Source organism: Phoxinus phoxinus (genome assembly GCF_949152265.1).
Source record: "Phoxinus phoxinus genome assembly, chromosome: 15".
Taxonomy (NCBI): domain Eukaryota; kingdom Metazoa; phylum Chordata; class Actinopteri; order Cypriniformes; family Leuciscidae; genus Phoxinus; species Phoxinus phoxinus.
In genome coordinates this window covers 25,249,571-25,266,274 of record NC_136890.1, presented here as the reverse complement: position 1 = coordinate 25,266,274, position 16,704 = coordinate 25,249,571, and the positions used below count along the sequence as shown (strand labels likewise).

Below are 16,704 nucleotides of genomic sequence, written 5' to 3'. Positions count from 1 at the left end.
ATAATATTATCATAATATCATAATATCACATAATATCTCCAAATTAATGTAGAAACAACAAAGACAGTTTATTTTAAATATTTGTCTAAAAGGTAGGAAATATACAGAAATTTTATAAAGTTATCAAACAGTTTGCACTGCATAAATGTTAAATTATACATAGATGAATCATTATTAAAGTTACAAAGAGTTTGTAAATTAAAGTTTGTCAAGAGCAGTGAGTGTTTTTCTCTGTTCCCTGTGTTCTTTGATAACTTTACAAACAGAAAGATTTTTTGGCTACTGTGTCTTTAAGAGCAGCCGCTGCTGACAGAGAGAGACGCACGCGGATCTCACACGCGCATCATTCTCTCACAACTCTTCTTTATGTTCATTTAAAACTATTTAACTAATTTAAGAGTGCTCAGTCTGCTCTTATGAGGATAGGCTACTCGACAAAACGGACATTTTTGCAGAATTGCGTGTTAGTTCGGTCAACTTCAAGCCGAAAGAGAACTCGATTCTGGCGCTCAATTTGTCTTTGCGTGAATGGTTTAAAAACATTTGCAAGAATACAAGCGCATCATATAATGTAACGCCAGCCAAAGGATGATAGAAAAAACGGATGCTGCGTTAATTACGTGAAATATTTACCACGGAGTCTTCTCCCATTTCTACCAGTGATCGCTTTATTCAACTTCCCGCGTCGATCTGCGCACGTCATCAGCGCTACTGAGTGGTAGGTTGCCAGGTTGAGCTCACAAATGGGTTGAAATGTGTATGGTGTGTTGATTGCGCGAGTAGGATGGGTTTCATACAAGATCTGACAACTGAGCAACCTTGGAATAACATATTGATGTGATTATTCATATAACAACGTTTGGGAACACAAATTACGGGAGTTTCACGGGAGAAAGGACAAAACGGGAGGGGGGCGGGAGATGGGTGTGAAATACGGGACAGTCCCGGTGAAAACGGGAGTGTTGACAGGTATGACTTAGGCTAAATATTTTGTATAAGGCCTACATGTAGTTTAAGAACACACCGCTTGATGGCGCCAAGCACAATAATTTTTATAGCCGACGAGGAGAGTTAATGACTCATGATGAGGCATTAATACATATTATCAGGGGTGCAGCGGACCCAACTTTTAGATAACAGTGATTCTGTCACTTTTTTTTTAAACACATTGCACGTGTTCTCTGGTATTACTTAAATTTGAGTGGACTAACATTCAGCCAATCACAAGTGTGTCATCATGAGGTGAACCATCTCTCGTGCGCGTCTGCTGGATGTTCAAATTTACCGCCAGCAATCTTATTCATTGCCTTTTTTTATCTGACAGGCTGGAAACTTGACGTTAAATGCACTGCATTAAAACAGTGGATAATCCTTCTTTCAAACACACAGTGCAAGTATTCGTGTAGCCTATAAGAACGATGGTGGTGGTGGTGGTAGTAAGTACCATAATCATGTTTCTGGTATTTTAAAGGCAATATCAGGGCACTGATCACTTGTTCCACTTTAATATGTAAAGTTAAAAGGTTACTTTAAAAGTAAAGCATAGCTTAAATGCAAAAGTGACATTCAAGTAACTGAAAATATTTTTTTTATGTTCCTAATGTCAGCATGAAGCCATCTTGATGTCAAGAGAGGAAAATGCCGTTTCCTTCAAATTCCCATATGAGAAGCAGGTTCAGTGACATCCCTGTAAGAGCAGCAAGAGCTGTGTGAAATTGTGCCTTTTGACTTTGTACTTTTAAATGAATCAAACCTAGAAGGTGTTTTTAACTTTTAGGGATCCCCTGCAAGATAATTAATGGCACCAATTCTAGTTTTAAAGGCTAGATTATAACAGCTTTAAACTATTTTTAGTGTCTGTTTGTTTGGTTGTTGTTTTTTGTAAACACTTACATTTGTTTGGTTTATGTGCATTTTTATTAATTTTTAGGCTATAATATTGCAGTCTGAATTATAATTTAGAATGAAATGAATGATGTTTCTGTTATGCAAATAAAAAGTGAGTCAACATTTTAGAATTTAAATTCCATCTATCATTATTATTTGCATTTAATATATTTATTACAAATCATTACCAACACACACTGTATCAAACTTGAAGGCTGGCCAGATTTCCAGGACATGACCCCTGCAGGACCTTCACAGACCCCCATGGGGATTGGGGGGGCTGGCTACAGAGAAATATTAAGAAGCTTAAAGAAATAACCAAGCTTCGAGTGCTTACCTAAGGCATGAGAACAGGTTGAGACAATGTGATAATTCATAAAATATGTTGCCTAAGTGCTTAAAATCATCCCAATTAGACTATTGATCTGCGTTTACTTGTAGATACAAAAGTTAAGAACCCTGGAATGTATGCGTTACGCGTGTAATACCAGCACAAAGCCAAGTGCAAACTATAGAGTTAGGAGGTGGAAACAAGCAGGGCTTACCAGGATAGCGCGCTTAGTGCAGTCACAAGACCCGGCCATCCATGAACAAAAACATCCAGGCGTTAATTTCAGAGCTCAGCTACATTTAAGCGAGTATATTTGGATATATGGATACTTGAGGTTCCCCATCATTTCCCTGGGGGACGTGGTGCGATGGATATCTCCAAGGACATTTACGCGTCCAGCTCTCTGCCAGCTATGATTCTTTTAATAAACGTCAGAGAGGAGGTTTGAGACACTTTTTTTTTATAGTTATCTGAACTTCTGTGATGAATTTAAAACGAAAGGAGGGGCGAATGTCAAAGGAACTGACCACGAGTTGAGAAAGAAAAAAAAACCTAAGAGAAAGATGTCTACATTTGCCACCCACCCGAAATCGATTGTATTACATTCAAGAAGCTTCGCACTTGACGTATAAAAACAAGACGCATGTTCTCAAGAAAGACACGAGACAACAGAAACTGTTGGAGGATATTTTTTTTTCTGACAACTTTGCGTCCGCATCATTAGAGGTACAAGCACCTACCAATAGGCTATATAATCGCGTAAGTTGCTATTTATTTTGCTTATGTGAGAACAAACTGTATGATTATAGTCAAGTGAATTGAATTGTTTCTCTGATTTCAAAGTTTAAACATGCTATACAGTGCAAAATAGTTGAATTTGGGTAATTTAATGTACATTTAGTCGGCGTTTTATTAAAAACTTAGGGAGTCTTATTAAATTATTTAGGCTTTATTTACAGTAAGGAGTGTTGCAGGTCGGACTCGTTAACGCAGGACCACTGCGCCACTGCTTTGCCGTCTGAATGCGTGTTTTACGCACGTAGAACTTTTGGTACGAGGATATAATGACAATATTCGCTTGTTTTGTTCGTTTATCAGGCTGGAAAGCCATGCGGGCTGAGAAGAGATGGCACATATTGTTGAGTATGATTCTTTTGCTCATCACCTCCAGCCAGTGCATGGACAGCACGGAGGTAAAGGAGACGGAAAGGAAAACTCTTCTTAATCTAATCCTGCAAGTGATCAGGGACAAGCCCGCGTCCAGACGCATCACCAGTGGCCTCTACTCTGTCTCTCAAGATATTAAGTTTTCCTCACGTGAAAAGACTGCACATTTGTCCAAGCCGGACAACAGCAGACCAATAGGTAAGCTGATTTGAGATCAGGTGACGATACAAATGTAATCCTGGGCATTAACTACTTCCTGTTAGTGGTAGTTTTTGCCTGCATCAACTGCACTTTTAATGCTTTAATTGCTAAATGCATGGACAACTGTTCATAACTGTCTTGCATTGCAGTGACAGCAACATAACCTGTAATATTTGGGGTCATTGTGAAAATTCCAGTAAAAATTATATGAAATTGGATTAAGGGACACTCTTTTGATCTGCAGAGGGTAGAAACATGAATGCTCATGGTCTTATTAGACAGATCACATAATGCTCAAATCATCTGTGAAGATCTAAGGACTATACAAAGACAAGTTTAAAAGCTTGAGAAATCATGTGTGCCATTAGAAAACAGTGCTGATGACCTGCATTTTGTGGGTAAAAACCTGAGTGCATTTCATCCATGTAAGACTATTTTGTCTGTCTGAAATTTGCCTAAAGCGTAACTTTAGTTATATATATCGGACAGTATTTGATACCTTTGAAATCTTTCATTGAACCCAATGAAAATGACTCGTGCCTTTAAATTGTATGTAATGGAAGCTGTCCATGCTGGAATAATAATACTTAAAAGTACTCGTTGTAATTGCCAAAAGAGTGTTACCATTTGTGCTGCGAAGCCTAGTAAATATCATTTAGTAGATCATTATATTTTACAGCAACTACTGAATGTTCCATGTCATGACATGTTATAGTAGCTGACCAGGTTTGTTATGTGTTTAGAGGCATGTTAGCATTTCAGATACCCTTGAGAATAGTTCATTATACTCTAATACAGATTAACTTCTGGGTTGTGCTATTACGTAGTTTCTTCACTTAGCCTACTTAACCCTTACTTAGTTTGACTATAAAACAAATTTCATGACATTTTTACAGTGACAGTTTTCTGGTTGGGCTGATTCAGAATTGTCTATTTAAATGTCTTAGCCATAATAAAAAGAAATAAATAAAAAGATTGACATGCGTTGTTACACAAAATTCATGTGCCAAAGAAAGAATTACACCCATAAACATCTGCTATTGCTGATCTGGATGAACTTTGATTGAGTTTTACTGCCTTTAAAGTTTTTTAATGAGACTGATTTTAATCCAGTGAAAACATGCTAGTTTTAAAATGTGAGTTGATGCTGATACTTTTGTATAATCCAAACAGTCAACACACTGCACTATATAGCCTTCAGAATAGAACAGTCCATTAGCATAGGCAGTTAGTCATCTTATATAAGACTCATGCGACATGCGTATGGACCCGTAATTATATTAATAGGTGTTTGATAATGCATCATCACCATTATTGTCTTATTAAAAATGGGAAAAGCATGACCCACACAATAGAAGAATCTGTAGGCATCATAAATGTAGAAAAATCGCTGTATCTTGAATGACAGAGGAACTCATTCATAACGCAGTCTTGGTTATCATATGTTCTGAGACAGGTTAAAATTAGCTGCTGCATGGATTTGTGGACCTGACATTGATAGGCATTACAACTTTGCATGCAATAATCTCCTTACTCCAATAGGCTGGAAGTGATATAGACTACATGCGGGGACACGTATCCCAGGGTCGGGCGGGCCACATATTGTACATAATGAGCAGGGACCCCAAGCCTCAAGCTGATTTACTGAGTGCTGGATTATCAATCTGGGATTTATTGTATATTTTGAATGGAGCTGTCCATCTTTATTATATCAAGCATGTAGTGACCATAGACAAACACATGGCGTATATGACTGTAATCAGTTATATCATCATCTTAAGAGGGGAAGTTTTCCAAAAGGTTGTTGCACATTTGTACACTACAAGCTTTTATGAGTTTGAGATCTGACAAATTATATTAATAGTATTTACTAGACTGTCTGTAAATTACCTTTGTGGACCGCTGCAAATTAAAATCATGTTTTCAGTTTTGCAAACGTTTTTGGGAGGTCATTAATAAGACAAATGGTTCATTAAGAATGTCTTTATTAAGTTTACTAATAATAGATGTCAGTGGGATATCTCTTTATAGATAGCTAAGGTAAAAGTCTTGTACAATGACTTCAAGCCATGTGAGAGTGTATTCAGTGTCGAGCTGAGCTGGCCGCAAGCTGATGACATAATCATTCCCAGACTAAATACACTGAATAACATCCGTTAATATTACAGCAGTGTTATTTTCCATGTCAGAAATTCATTATCTTCTGCCTGAATTTACAATAAATGCTTATATTAACTTTGTAATGTGTCTTTTATTAATTATTCACAATTTACTCAATATGGAAATATCAAGGTTTTATAAATCAACAAAAGAAAGTCTTAATTTTCCATTTGAGATGTGATGAATAGTAAACGTATGTTATAGTTGGCAGAGATTTTGTGTTGTTGAACTCATTTAATACTTACCCAAAGGGATACTTAAGTATTTCCATGCAGGAACATGGAAAATGTACATGTTGTTTTGTTAAGCCTAAAACCGACTTTAAAATGACCAAAAATTAGATATAAATATAGTAGGCTGTCCCAGATTAACAACTAATTCCATGATATATTTTACAGAAAAGAAAACAAAATAGGCAAAGTTTGATTTGGATGAGACAAATTGTTGTGTAGTATTTCTCCATATACAGTGGAGAAACTACTCCACAAATACAGTGCTCTTTCTTATTTTCATCCATAAAATGTCTCCAATCAAACCAAATCAAGCTAAATGCAATAACAGCTTCATATGTTTCTCAAACTGCTTCAGTTTGAGAGGAAGCTACTTGGTGAGTCAGTTTTAACCCACAGTATCAATTGCTTAATTCAGTTCAGTTCAAAATGGTCAAATTGCTAAATAATATCTAGCATTTTATGAGTTAAAGAACACATTTCTGGTTTGGTGTCGATGAAGGGGTATATGAGCCTTACTGATTATAGCCAGGGGTGAAACATTAACACTGTCTTTTTGTCTGTCTTTTTCAGATGTTGTCCCAAGAGACATAAGCATGAAAGACAAATTTATAGAACATTTTACAGGTAAACAAAAACCCCTTTCAATATATTTCATCTTTTTTAGTACAAAATATTTCATGCATTCCTGTTGATGAGGTCGAGATGTGTGATCCAGCTCTGTTCAGAATAGCATACTTATAATACCCTTACTGTTTGCAGTATATATAGTATGCGGTGCATGCACAGTATGTGGATTTTCCTTGTCATATGACCTGCTACCTTTGCCACATGTTTACTTTGTGAAATACTGTATCCCACAATGCAGTGCACTAAAAATGACCTTCCATTTCCGATGTCGAGAATAAAGCCAAACCAATCTCTTTCTTGACTCATCATTTAATTGGACTGGCAAAAGTGAAGGCTATTTTAACAAAATTGGATTACAAAAAATGTCCAAGATAATAGCTATGATTCATTGACTTGCATGCAACTTGATAAGGTCATGTGACAAATGTAGGGTCATGTGACAACAATGTAGCATACTACTGTTTAAAATGATAATTGTGAAATAATGCTTCTGTTCACTTGCTATTTAAAAAGTATAGTAATATTATGTGCAGTATTCAGTACCTCTTTCTTTATTCTCATTATAGGGTTGTGAAATACATTTACTCCAGCCAAATGTTTTTCAGGAAAAGCACATTTAAGATGATTATTCATTGCAGAATCTTTGTTCATCTACAATAATTAGTGTGAAAATCTGTTATCCGGAAGCTTATACAATTAAACTTTGTAACGGCTTTGCCAGAATCAGAATCATTAAGTCTCTGCCCTCGTGATGGCATGTCAAGCGTTAGCATGCACTAATTCTCTTTCTGGGTTCTACAAGTGAAAAAAGTGACTCAGTTACAGCACCTTTACTTTACCATCCTCTTTGTTACAAGTTTGTGAGATTAGGCATAATGCTTGAGTAGACATTAAGAAGTGGTAGAAATTAAAAGCCGAAAGATTTAATTCACCAGAATATCTAATCCATACAACCTGATGATTGAAATCTTCTTTTTCCAAGCAGGACCAGTCAAGTTTCCATCTGAATGCAGGACACATTTCCATAGAATTTATCACAACACAAGGGATTGTTCCAGACCGACATGTACGTATATCTTTAATATTTAAAAAATAATTCCCCCAAAAATGAAAAATTTACTAATTTACTAATTTCAAACCTGGATGATTATTAACTGCTATGGAACACCAAAAAAGTATTTATTTGTCCATAAATGGGGTCCAATGTGGTTTCGACCCCCAAATTCTTCAAATATCTTTTGTGTTCTGCAGAAGAAAGAAATGCATACAGGTTTGGAATGATATGAATGATAACAGACTCTTCATTTTGGGTTAAATACATGACATGTTTTGCTGCTGACTCAAATTAGAATTATGTTGTCATGATCTTAATTAATTATGTTGTATTATGCTGTATACAATGTAAAAAAAAAACATTTTTAGAAGTAGTAAATAAATGAAAGATAATTGGAGTACGTTTTTCAGTTTTTCGATTTAGGAAATTCACGTTTAATGAATTGTTACTTGCAGTTTGAATATTTTCTTCAGCAAATTCTTTTCATTGTATATGTATGTGCTTGTGTTTTATAGAGACTATAGAAATGCTGCCTACGTTTCTATTTCTCTGAAGTAAAACAAACTGTTTTGACAGGGCGTTACACCGCAACGAAAAAGCTCCTCCACCCATAGTCCTCATGGACTTTGTGGCGTTCAGGAGAGATTTCGATTTTTCCAATAAATAACGCTCATCTCCCATCGTGTTACTCTGTGTAGAGAGCAGAAATGTCAAAACTAATCAGATCTCTTATTCTTTAACTGTACTAAATTTTATATTTCACAAAGAAGAGACCAACTAGTTGCCCAAAGTGATGATCAGATTTATATTCTGGGTCACAATAGTAGGTTTATTTCCCCTTGACATTGGTTGTTTAAGTGGGTATTTTTTTTCTTAAGTAAAAACACGTGTGTTAGTGGCTAGAGATGTTTTGTGAACTTGCTCCATGACCCTCTTCTGTTGTTCTCCATAGAGAAAGAAGGGTTGTGAAATTCAGCCTTAGATATTGTGGATATTTCTTTTCTAAAAAAGGATATATGAATTATTGCAAGTAGTAGTAAAGAAAGTGCAGAATATGTATAACAATGAGATGTTATTTGGTACGGTGAGCTTTGTGTGAGCATAACCGACCAGCTGTATTTGAGCACTTGGCAGCCATGAGGAACACTCGGAATGGCAAAAAGCATAATAATTCACAGCGAAATCAGAGATTCTGCCTTCAAAACATTTTTTTATGACTTAAATGCTTCCTAAACTGTAGTAAACTTGAAACAGGATTCACAAGTTCACATATAATAAAACATCATTACGTTTTGTACGGTAACAGTAAATCTAAAGCCATTCCAATGCCATATCCTTTTAAGATACTTAGTGTTTGAGTTCTGTTTTGAAATGTCACTTTTAAAGGAGAGGGAGGGAAACGTGGCAGTACCTTGAGAGAAAATGACAGCAACAGTGTTTGGAACAGGACAGCAATGGGATGTTCAGACTTCACAAACACCATTAAGGGTGGAAGCATGTGGTGCTTGAACCCACACAGTCATTTTAGGCCATCAAGTGCATTACTGGGGCAGAGATGAAGCTATTTACAGGGATCCATCTAACCCTTAGCCATGTTCATATACTGTATACATCATCCTGTGATGGTATGAGAGCCCCACTTAAAACTGAATTTCATCAGTGCGTTTGAAGTGGTGACGTTTGCTTCATGTCACAGCACAAGCCAGAGTGTCACTATAGTTCCATCCACCTATTTTTATATGCATTTTGGGATATCGCATTAAAAAACACTGGATGGAAACTCCAAGATGCGCACAAATTCTGAAAATGCATAAAAAAATTTAAGCATTCAAATGAGGTGGATCATTTTTTTTATTCGGTAAGAAGACACATACACATAACCACATTTACAGAATAAATACCTTGATGTGCAACAAAAGAGCTCACGTGACTTCGCCTCAACGGTGGATGTGATTGGATAACTGGACTAATCAGTGGAGCAATTTCATTGCACAGCATCTCAAATGTTGGCTTGATCATTCTGAAATGCCTGAGCCGAAGTCTGTCATCAGAATAATTTGGTTTAATGACCTCCCAGAAGTGCCTCACATGATTGCGTTCCCAAACACCAGGCATCCGAACGCAAGATAACATGACAGTGTTTATTCCATTATATCTTCACGCTCTGAGACCAAAGTAATTTATGATGCACTTCTGACAAAAAAAGATCAGAGTGGCTAAGAGAAACTACTCTAAAAAGCTGAGAACCCAGTTTTCAGCCAACAAATTGAAAGACATCACCAAATACAAGACACCATCCCAGAGCACTGTGTAGAATCACCAACTCGCTGATGACCTAAATTAGTTTTATTGGTACAGGTTTGATAAACCCGGTCTTACACCCCACACCTGTTCTGACCTTCTCTCCATGCATACATAAACACCTCAAGCAACCCCACTCTCCCTCCATCCTGCACTTACGATCTATGAAGGAAAGGCAAGGCAAGTTTGAAGAGTCTGCAAGAAACATTTCACCAGCATGAAGTAATGGACCCCCTGCAGTTTGCTTTTCGGACAAACAGTCTGTCTGTGGATGATGCAGTCAACATGGCACTGGACTACGTCCCCCAACATCTCGACAGACTAGGGACTTGTGTGAAGATCCTTCAGCTCGGCTTTCAACACCGTCAATCCAACACTCCTCCAGATCAAACTAACCAGCGTTCTGTTCCTAGCTATATCTTTCAGTGGATCACCAGCTTTCTGACTGTTCTACTCATAGTCCTCTGCACTTCTGTAACTGTCTGGTTCGGCTAGGCTACCGAACCAGACCTGAGAAGACTACAGCGGATAGTCCGAACTGCTGGGAGGATCATCTGTATACCCCTCCTCACTCTCCAAGAAGTGTACTCATCCAGAGCGAGTAAAAGGGCTGGCAAAATCACTCTGGACCCCTCACATGCAGGCCACTTCTTATTTGAACTGTTGTCGTCTGGTCGGTGCTACAGAGCCCTGAGCACCAGAACAGCCAGGCACAAGAAAAGTTTCTTTCCTTGGGCCATCTACCTCATGGACAGTTAAATACTATAAACAATGGGCAATAAACATGCAATACACAACACTATTCATACCTCTTATTCACATTCCCTTGCATTTGTATAACATATCTGTACATGCATAGAAGATTCTGTCATCAAGACAAATTGTATGTGATAGGAATAAGGCTCATTCTGATTCTGATTCAGTAGGAAAAAAGAGCCATAGTGGCTTCCCCGATTGCAGCAACTATAATTTTTATTACAAATATTTTGCAGCAATTTCCCAGGAAGTGACGATTTTCTTCTCTTGAACACGAGATGAAACGCTGCTTTATTGGCAGATGTTTTATGCGATCATCCAATTTTGTGCATAAGTTCAATGCTAACATATGCCTGTTTAACGTTCTGAAAGTAAAAATTCCTTGTTTTCTTTGTCTTGTCCCCAACAGATTATAAAAGATGTGCTCGATTGCTGACAAGGCTAGCTATGAGTCCCCTTTGCACACAATCATAGAAACCGCATGTAAGTAGAAAGGTTTTTGCTGTTATTAACTAACTATTTGTAAGCAAGTTAACGTTAAGGTTTTTTTGTGGAATGTATTTGGTTCCATGTACTAAAATCTGTTAAATGTATTTATTTAATCCATATAATTTTGACATGACCATGCATATTAAAAACAATTTATGTAAAAGTAATATAATATATAATAACATTATGAATATTTCATAATTATAGACATGCATATAACATTATTCATTTATTTTCTGAAACAAGTTCAACTGCAACATTTGTAATATGATAGTCAAGCCTGCTCCCAGTTACTGTTGGGAACGTTTTGCATGCTTCTTTAACTGAAACCTTAGAAGAAATATTGAGTAAGATGTAATGTCAGTTTAATCATGGCCATCTGGTGCATTTTAGGCATGCAGTTAATGCACGGTTCACACAGACAGAAAACAACATCTAGACATCTTCCACTTGTAACACACATTTCCTTGAACCAACCACTTTGAAGAAATTATACACAAAGCGATGTGACAAAGTCTCACATAATTGTTAAAATGGCAATTAAATGTATAACAACTTAAACTAATTTGTATGTTCCACTTGGACCTAGCAGATGTTTTCTGTCTTGTAACAATTTTTCCTGGTAGATTGTACAATTTAATAATTGTATAATAAAATGACGAAATCACAATCTTGACAGTCAGTCAGAGCTCATGTGTAAAAGAATCCAACATTATTCATTTAATTCTTAGAAACACATTCAAAATAGTTCAAGACCAAACCGTGACGCTAGAATCAGTCTGTCCTGCGACATCATCGGCAGCATGACAGCTGTGGAATGAGACTTTTAAAGAACCTGTTAGTGAAAGGTGAAAGAATCCATTACCAGTCTGAATGTCAAATGATGTGGCTGGTGAATTACGGTGTTTTATTAGGTTATGATTACTCTTGCTCAGACTGGTTTTCCTTTGAATCAATTAGAAACGGTTAAATTGTCTTTTATGATGTGAATAAGTGATTTCCATTCAAGTGGAGAGTAATGCATTCAAGTCTGAAGTTCATTGTTTCTGTGTATGACAGGTTGAGTTGCTGGAACTTAATTTCGTATGCTGTCTTCTTCATACGCCTTTCTAACTGTAACTGAATTTTAAAAGTATTGATTTAAATGAAAAGTAAACTTTAATGTGATTATTATATTTGACACATAATTCTTTATGTGCCACAGGTCCTGAGGGTATAAAAGAAGAAACTCCAGAGATGTTGGAGTAAATTATTTTTTCCAAGGAAGTGCCTTCAAATCCTTGCAATTAACTGTCATTGTTTTTATTTTCTGTCATTTCCATTTACACAGTATAATTGTTCTGTAATAATAATACAATATTTTTTGCTTTTTCCCATAATTTATGTTTGTTACATGCTTTAAAATGTAGGTTTTTTTTAATAGCTTTGCTTTTTATATTATGAGTTTTAAAGAAAGTATTATTTATCATTGCAGCCAATTATTTATTTAAATGACCTGTAAATATTCTGTCCTAATTACAAGAGAGGATATTTGAATATGCATCTCATTAAGCCATTATTACTCTTAAATATATTTGTCCCAAATGTATTGTTTCTAATGCAAATCTAAAAATATTTCATCCCTTACACTTAAAAAAATGTATTTGTGTAGGCCTATATGAAAGTTTCTTACCATGCTGTCATTTTCATGATATCTACCATTGGCACTTATAGAAATTCAAATTATGAATTATTTCAAATTATGAAAACATTGTTTGTTTGATAACAATGGTAAAATTGCACTGATGCTTTGAACGAATTAAAACATTCAAGCACTACAACATTCTTGTTTGTTTTTTCCTTTGTATGAATTAAAATTGTATTATAAAAAATGTTTGATCTGATGATATATTTATCTAAAGCATTCACATGGCTGATGAAAAATTATGTGTGAGCATGAAAATATGTTTTTGGTCTCTTTTAGCTACTATTGGTGAATGATTGATTTGAATATAATTTTTTTCTATTTTCGTAATTGAGCAGATTTCATAATAGCTGACAACAATCCATTTATTCTGTTTCAGGGGAAACATAAAATCATAAATCTGTCACAATATTATTCATCATTCATATATCCCAAGCAACAGTGAGGCAAGTCTGTCTTGTTTGACTCAATTGCTCACATCTTAATATTATGTTTAAAACAACAATTAAACTCAGCTCAGGGCCACATTTCATCTTTGTGTTAATAACCATTCAGATCAGATGAGGGAGTGGAGTGCATTTTGATTGCACTCACCCTTTTCAGAAAAAGAACGTATAGTTATTTTATATAACGTATATAGTAACGTATATAGTAAGTATATAGAACGTATATAGTAATGAAATGGTCACTGGACCAATTTAGCACTGGAGTAAGAAGATTAAATCTAAAAAAACACACAAACCAGAGCGGACTTTGCTTTAAATGAGCAAATAAACGAAGACTATTCTCTCTTGGAGATCCTGTTCTTGTATTAGGGATGACAAACATTTAGACTTCCCCTTATGTGGGTTTTGCTAAAACGATGCAAATTAGATTATTTTGAGATCAACTAAAACTGTGGCTTTATCTCGATCTCCATCGTAATCAAATATTTACCTCATCTGATCTGAATGGTTATTAACACAAACATGAAATGTGGCCCTGAGCTGAGTTTAATTGTTGTTTAGAGTGTGACATAAACATACTGAAGCGTCCACTTGAAAGCTGCGCCAGAACTCACAGTGCTTCAAGTTCTCACGCCAGAATGTCTCTGAAAACTTATCAAAATAATTAGTATTGTAAATGCCTCACAGAATATTGCTTATCAGACATATTTTTCTTTTATACACGTCTCTAGTCTGTTTAAAAGGGTCATATCATGCATTTTTTACCGTTATTTCTGTTCCCAGAGGTACATTTATATATATTTTTTCCACTCTTTCTCTGATCCTTAGAATTACGTAAATGGAGAATTTTTTTTCACTTTCACTTGTTCAATGAGTAACAGAAAAAGTTTTTTTTTCAGCTTAGTGTTAATAAACTCTCTTTTTTCACAACAGAGGAAGTTATGAATGTTTTTAAATTGCAATCAAAAGATCAACAATTGCCTGATTCTTCATGATATGACCCCTTTTAAATGGTGAAAAGGTGACTCTCCCTCCAGTGCTCTACAGTGAAACTCTGGGAAAGCAATATCAGGAAATAATTTTCCTTCACCATTCATCACTGTTATCTCGTGTGACATGGTTCAAGTGGTTTTTAGAGCCTTCTATGAAATAGGCTAGCTGTTGGCTTTACTGGTCCAAGGGAACATAAATCCTCAGACATTTAACTCTCAATGTCTGGCAACAAACAATTCGCTGAAAATATATCTGCACCCCTCGCTCATTGACGGCTTGCATCTTAATTAAGACTCTGTCTGAAAGCATCAATACATCACTTCAGAATGAGATGATTATGGAGTCAAAATGACAGGTATCTTGGGCTTTCACAAACAGTCTAATCAGATTCCAGCGCTATAAATAAGGTGGGGTCCACCGGGCCACTGCAGAGCCTTCTTCTCATCAGGTGGGCATAAACAATCTACCGTGATCGAAACGGGATATCACTTATCACAGAGACAAACAGCAGAGATTAAGGGACTAGACAGAAGACGCACAGGGGAGGATATGTGGGAGGGTGCTAACACAATTAAACCCAAACACACAATCCTCCAGTTACCGGCAAGCTGCCCAGTGCCCGGAGATAAGTCTAACAAAGGCAGGTCATTCCCTTATTCAGAGTTCTTCATCATTGAACCGAAGAGCCCCGGCTCCATTCACGAAGTGATGAATTGGAGAGACTTTGTCCAATAGTTTCCCTGGTCATGATTCTCATGACCGCATCCTCAGTGACTCACCAGAGAGATGATGTGGATGCGTCTATTAAAAGCAAGACCCAGACCTACTGACTTCAAAGATTCGTTTTTGTGTTAAGTAAATCTATACTTCTAAATCATTAATCGTGTGATTCACGCACCGTCTAAAATAGTTTTATTTATTTATTATATTCAAAACATGGCAGTTCTGCACAAGTGCATTTACATGCAAAAGGTAGCCTATGCATTTTCAGTATGTGTGCAGTTTCTACAAATCGACAATGTGCAGCCTACAATAAGACTTTTAAAATCAAATAGGCCAATTTGATCTTTTTCAACAAATAATAAGTGAACAATTAACCTTCAGAAAATGTTGATTGTCAAGTTCAGGAAGTCAAAATAAATATGTTAGCTTTATTAGGCTACTCTCTGTGTTACGGGTTCTCCAACCGCCAGAAAAACAAGCGTGCAGCCTTTTTACTAGTAGCCTACCGGTTGTGTTTGACTTTCTGTTTTCAGGTAATGTTAGCGTATAGGCTATATGGCATATCGCTGTCGAAGAGTAATAAGCAGGAGATTTAACGAAAGTATCATGAGAAGTGTGAAGCAGATGTCATAACAAATTTCTGTAGACCGGGAAGATTTTAAAACGAGCTATACATTCATAGATCTGTAAGATCTTACCTTTATGCTGTGGAAATACAAAACGGAACACAAAACAACGCAGAAAAGGGGCCGGGCTAAATAAGGTCTCAAATTTAGGCTACATCAAGCTAAATTTATACAAAATGTAGCTGGGGCTAGCTAGTTTGAGATCAAATGTTACTTTGTAGTTAATATTTCCCATAAATGAAATAAAATATTTGTTACATTATTGGTTGAGCTTGATGAATGCAATCCATTTTTTTTGTAAACAAATTCATACTTTTATTCAGCAAGGATGCATTGAATTGATAAAAAGGTGGCATTAGAACTTTTGCATTGTTACAAAAAAAATCTATATCAAATAAATACTGTTCTACTGAACTTTCTATAATCTTGAGCAAATTATATGATATCAGGGGAAATGTGGGACTGAAAACTGGAGTAATGTTGAAAAATGTCGCTTTGCCATCAGGAATAAATTACATTTAATATATATATTAAAATAAAACACAGATAATTTAAAATGTTATACAATTTCCCAATATTACTGTTAACTGTAGGCTATTTTTGATTGAATAAATGCAGCCTTGGTGAGCAAATTACTTATTTCAAAAACATTTTTAAAAACCATCCCAAACTTTTGAAAACATCCTACAAATACTTATGAAAAAAAAAAAAAACATCTCAGATAAAAGACCCTGGAAAAAAAAACTCTGAAAGAACTGTTGTGGTCTAACAACTATTGCATTCTCAATAATGAGTCTGGCAACAAAAACAAAAAAGATTCTTCAGGAAAAGGATGAGGAAAGGATGCTTGTACTAAAATGAAACATGACGTAAACCATAATTTTGCCTCTGAGGCAACACTCTGCAAAGTAAACATTTTAATCCCATTAGACGATCCTGAGGGGCCCTGTCCTGTTATTTATAGCTATATTCCATATTCTCTTTAAACCCACACATCTCCTTCTGAAAGACCCTTGATCTATTTTT

At 35.9% G+C, this 16,704-nt stretch overlaps 1 protein-coding gene across 4 annotated transcripts; it reads left to right on the top strand.

Annotated features, from left to right (window-relative positions):
- The first annotated feature begins 2,447 nt into the window (after positions 1–2,447).
- On the top strand, positions 2,448–13,072 carry alkal1 (ALK and LTK ligand 1). Of its 4 annotated transcripts, none has more exons than XM_079638069.1 (6): positions 2,448–2,944; positions 3,317–3,583; positions 6,550–6,603; positions 7,592–7,672; positions 11,127–11,200; positions 12,411–13,072. In XM_079638069.1, exons 2-5 carry the CDS (start codon positions 3,328–3,330, stop codon positions 11,189–11,191), a joined length of 456 nt encoding a protein of 151 aa, XP_079494195.1. In that variant the 5' UTR covers positions 2,448–2,944; positions 3,317–3,327; the 3' UTR covers positions 11,192–11,200; positions 12,411–13,072. The 4 variants fall into 4 exon arrangements, with proteins under 4 accessions (XP_079494195.1, XP_079494193.1, XP_079494194.1 ...); XM_079638067.1 differs by having other exon boundaries at positions 2,451–2,944; positions 7,589–7,672; positions 12,411–13,024; XM_079638068.1 differs by having other exon boundaries at positions 2,679–2,977.
- Positions 13,073–16,704: the final 3,632 nt, after the last annotated feature.

Excerpts from the sequence above, each read along its gene's own strand:
- alkal1 (XM_079638067.1), top strand. The coding sequence starts at position 3,328 with ATGCGGGCTGAGAAGAGATGGCACATATTGTTGAGTATGATTCTTTTG. Across the intron at positions 3,584-6,549 it reads GGACAACAGCAGACCAATAG|ATGTTGTCCCAAGAGACATA; the intron begins GTAAGCTGATTT and ends TGTCTTTTTCAG. Across the intron at positions 7,673-11,126 it reads GGATTGTTCCAGACCGACAT|ATTATAAAAGATGTGCTCGA; the intron begins GTACGTATATCT and ends TGTCCCCAACAG.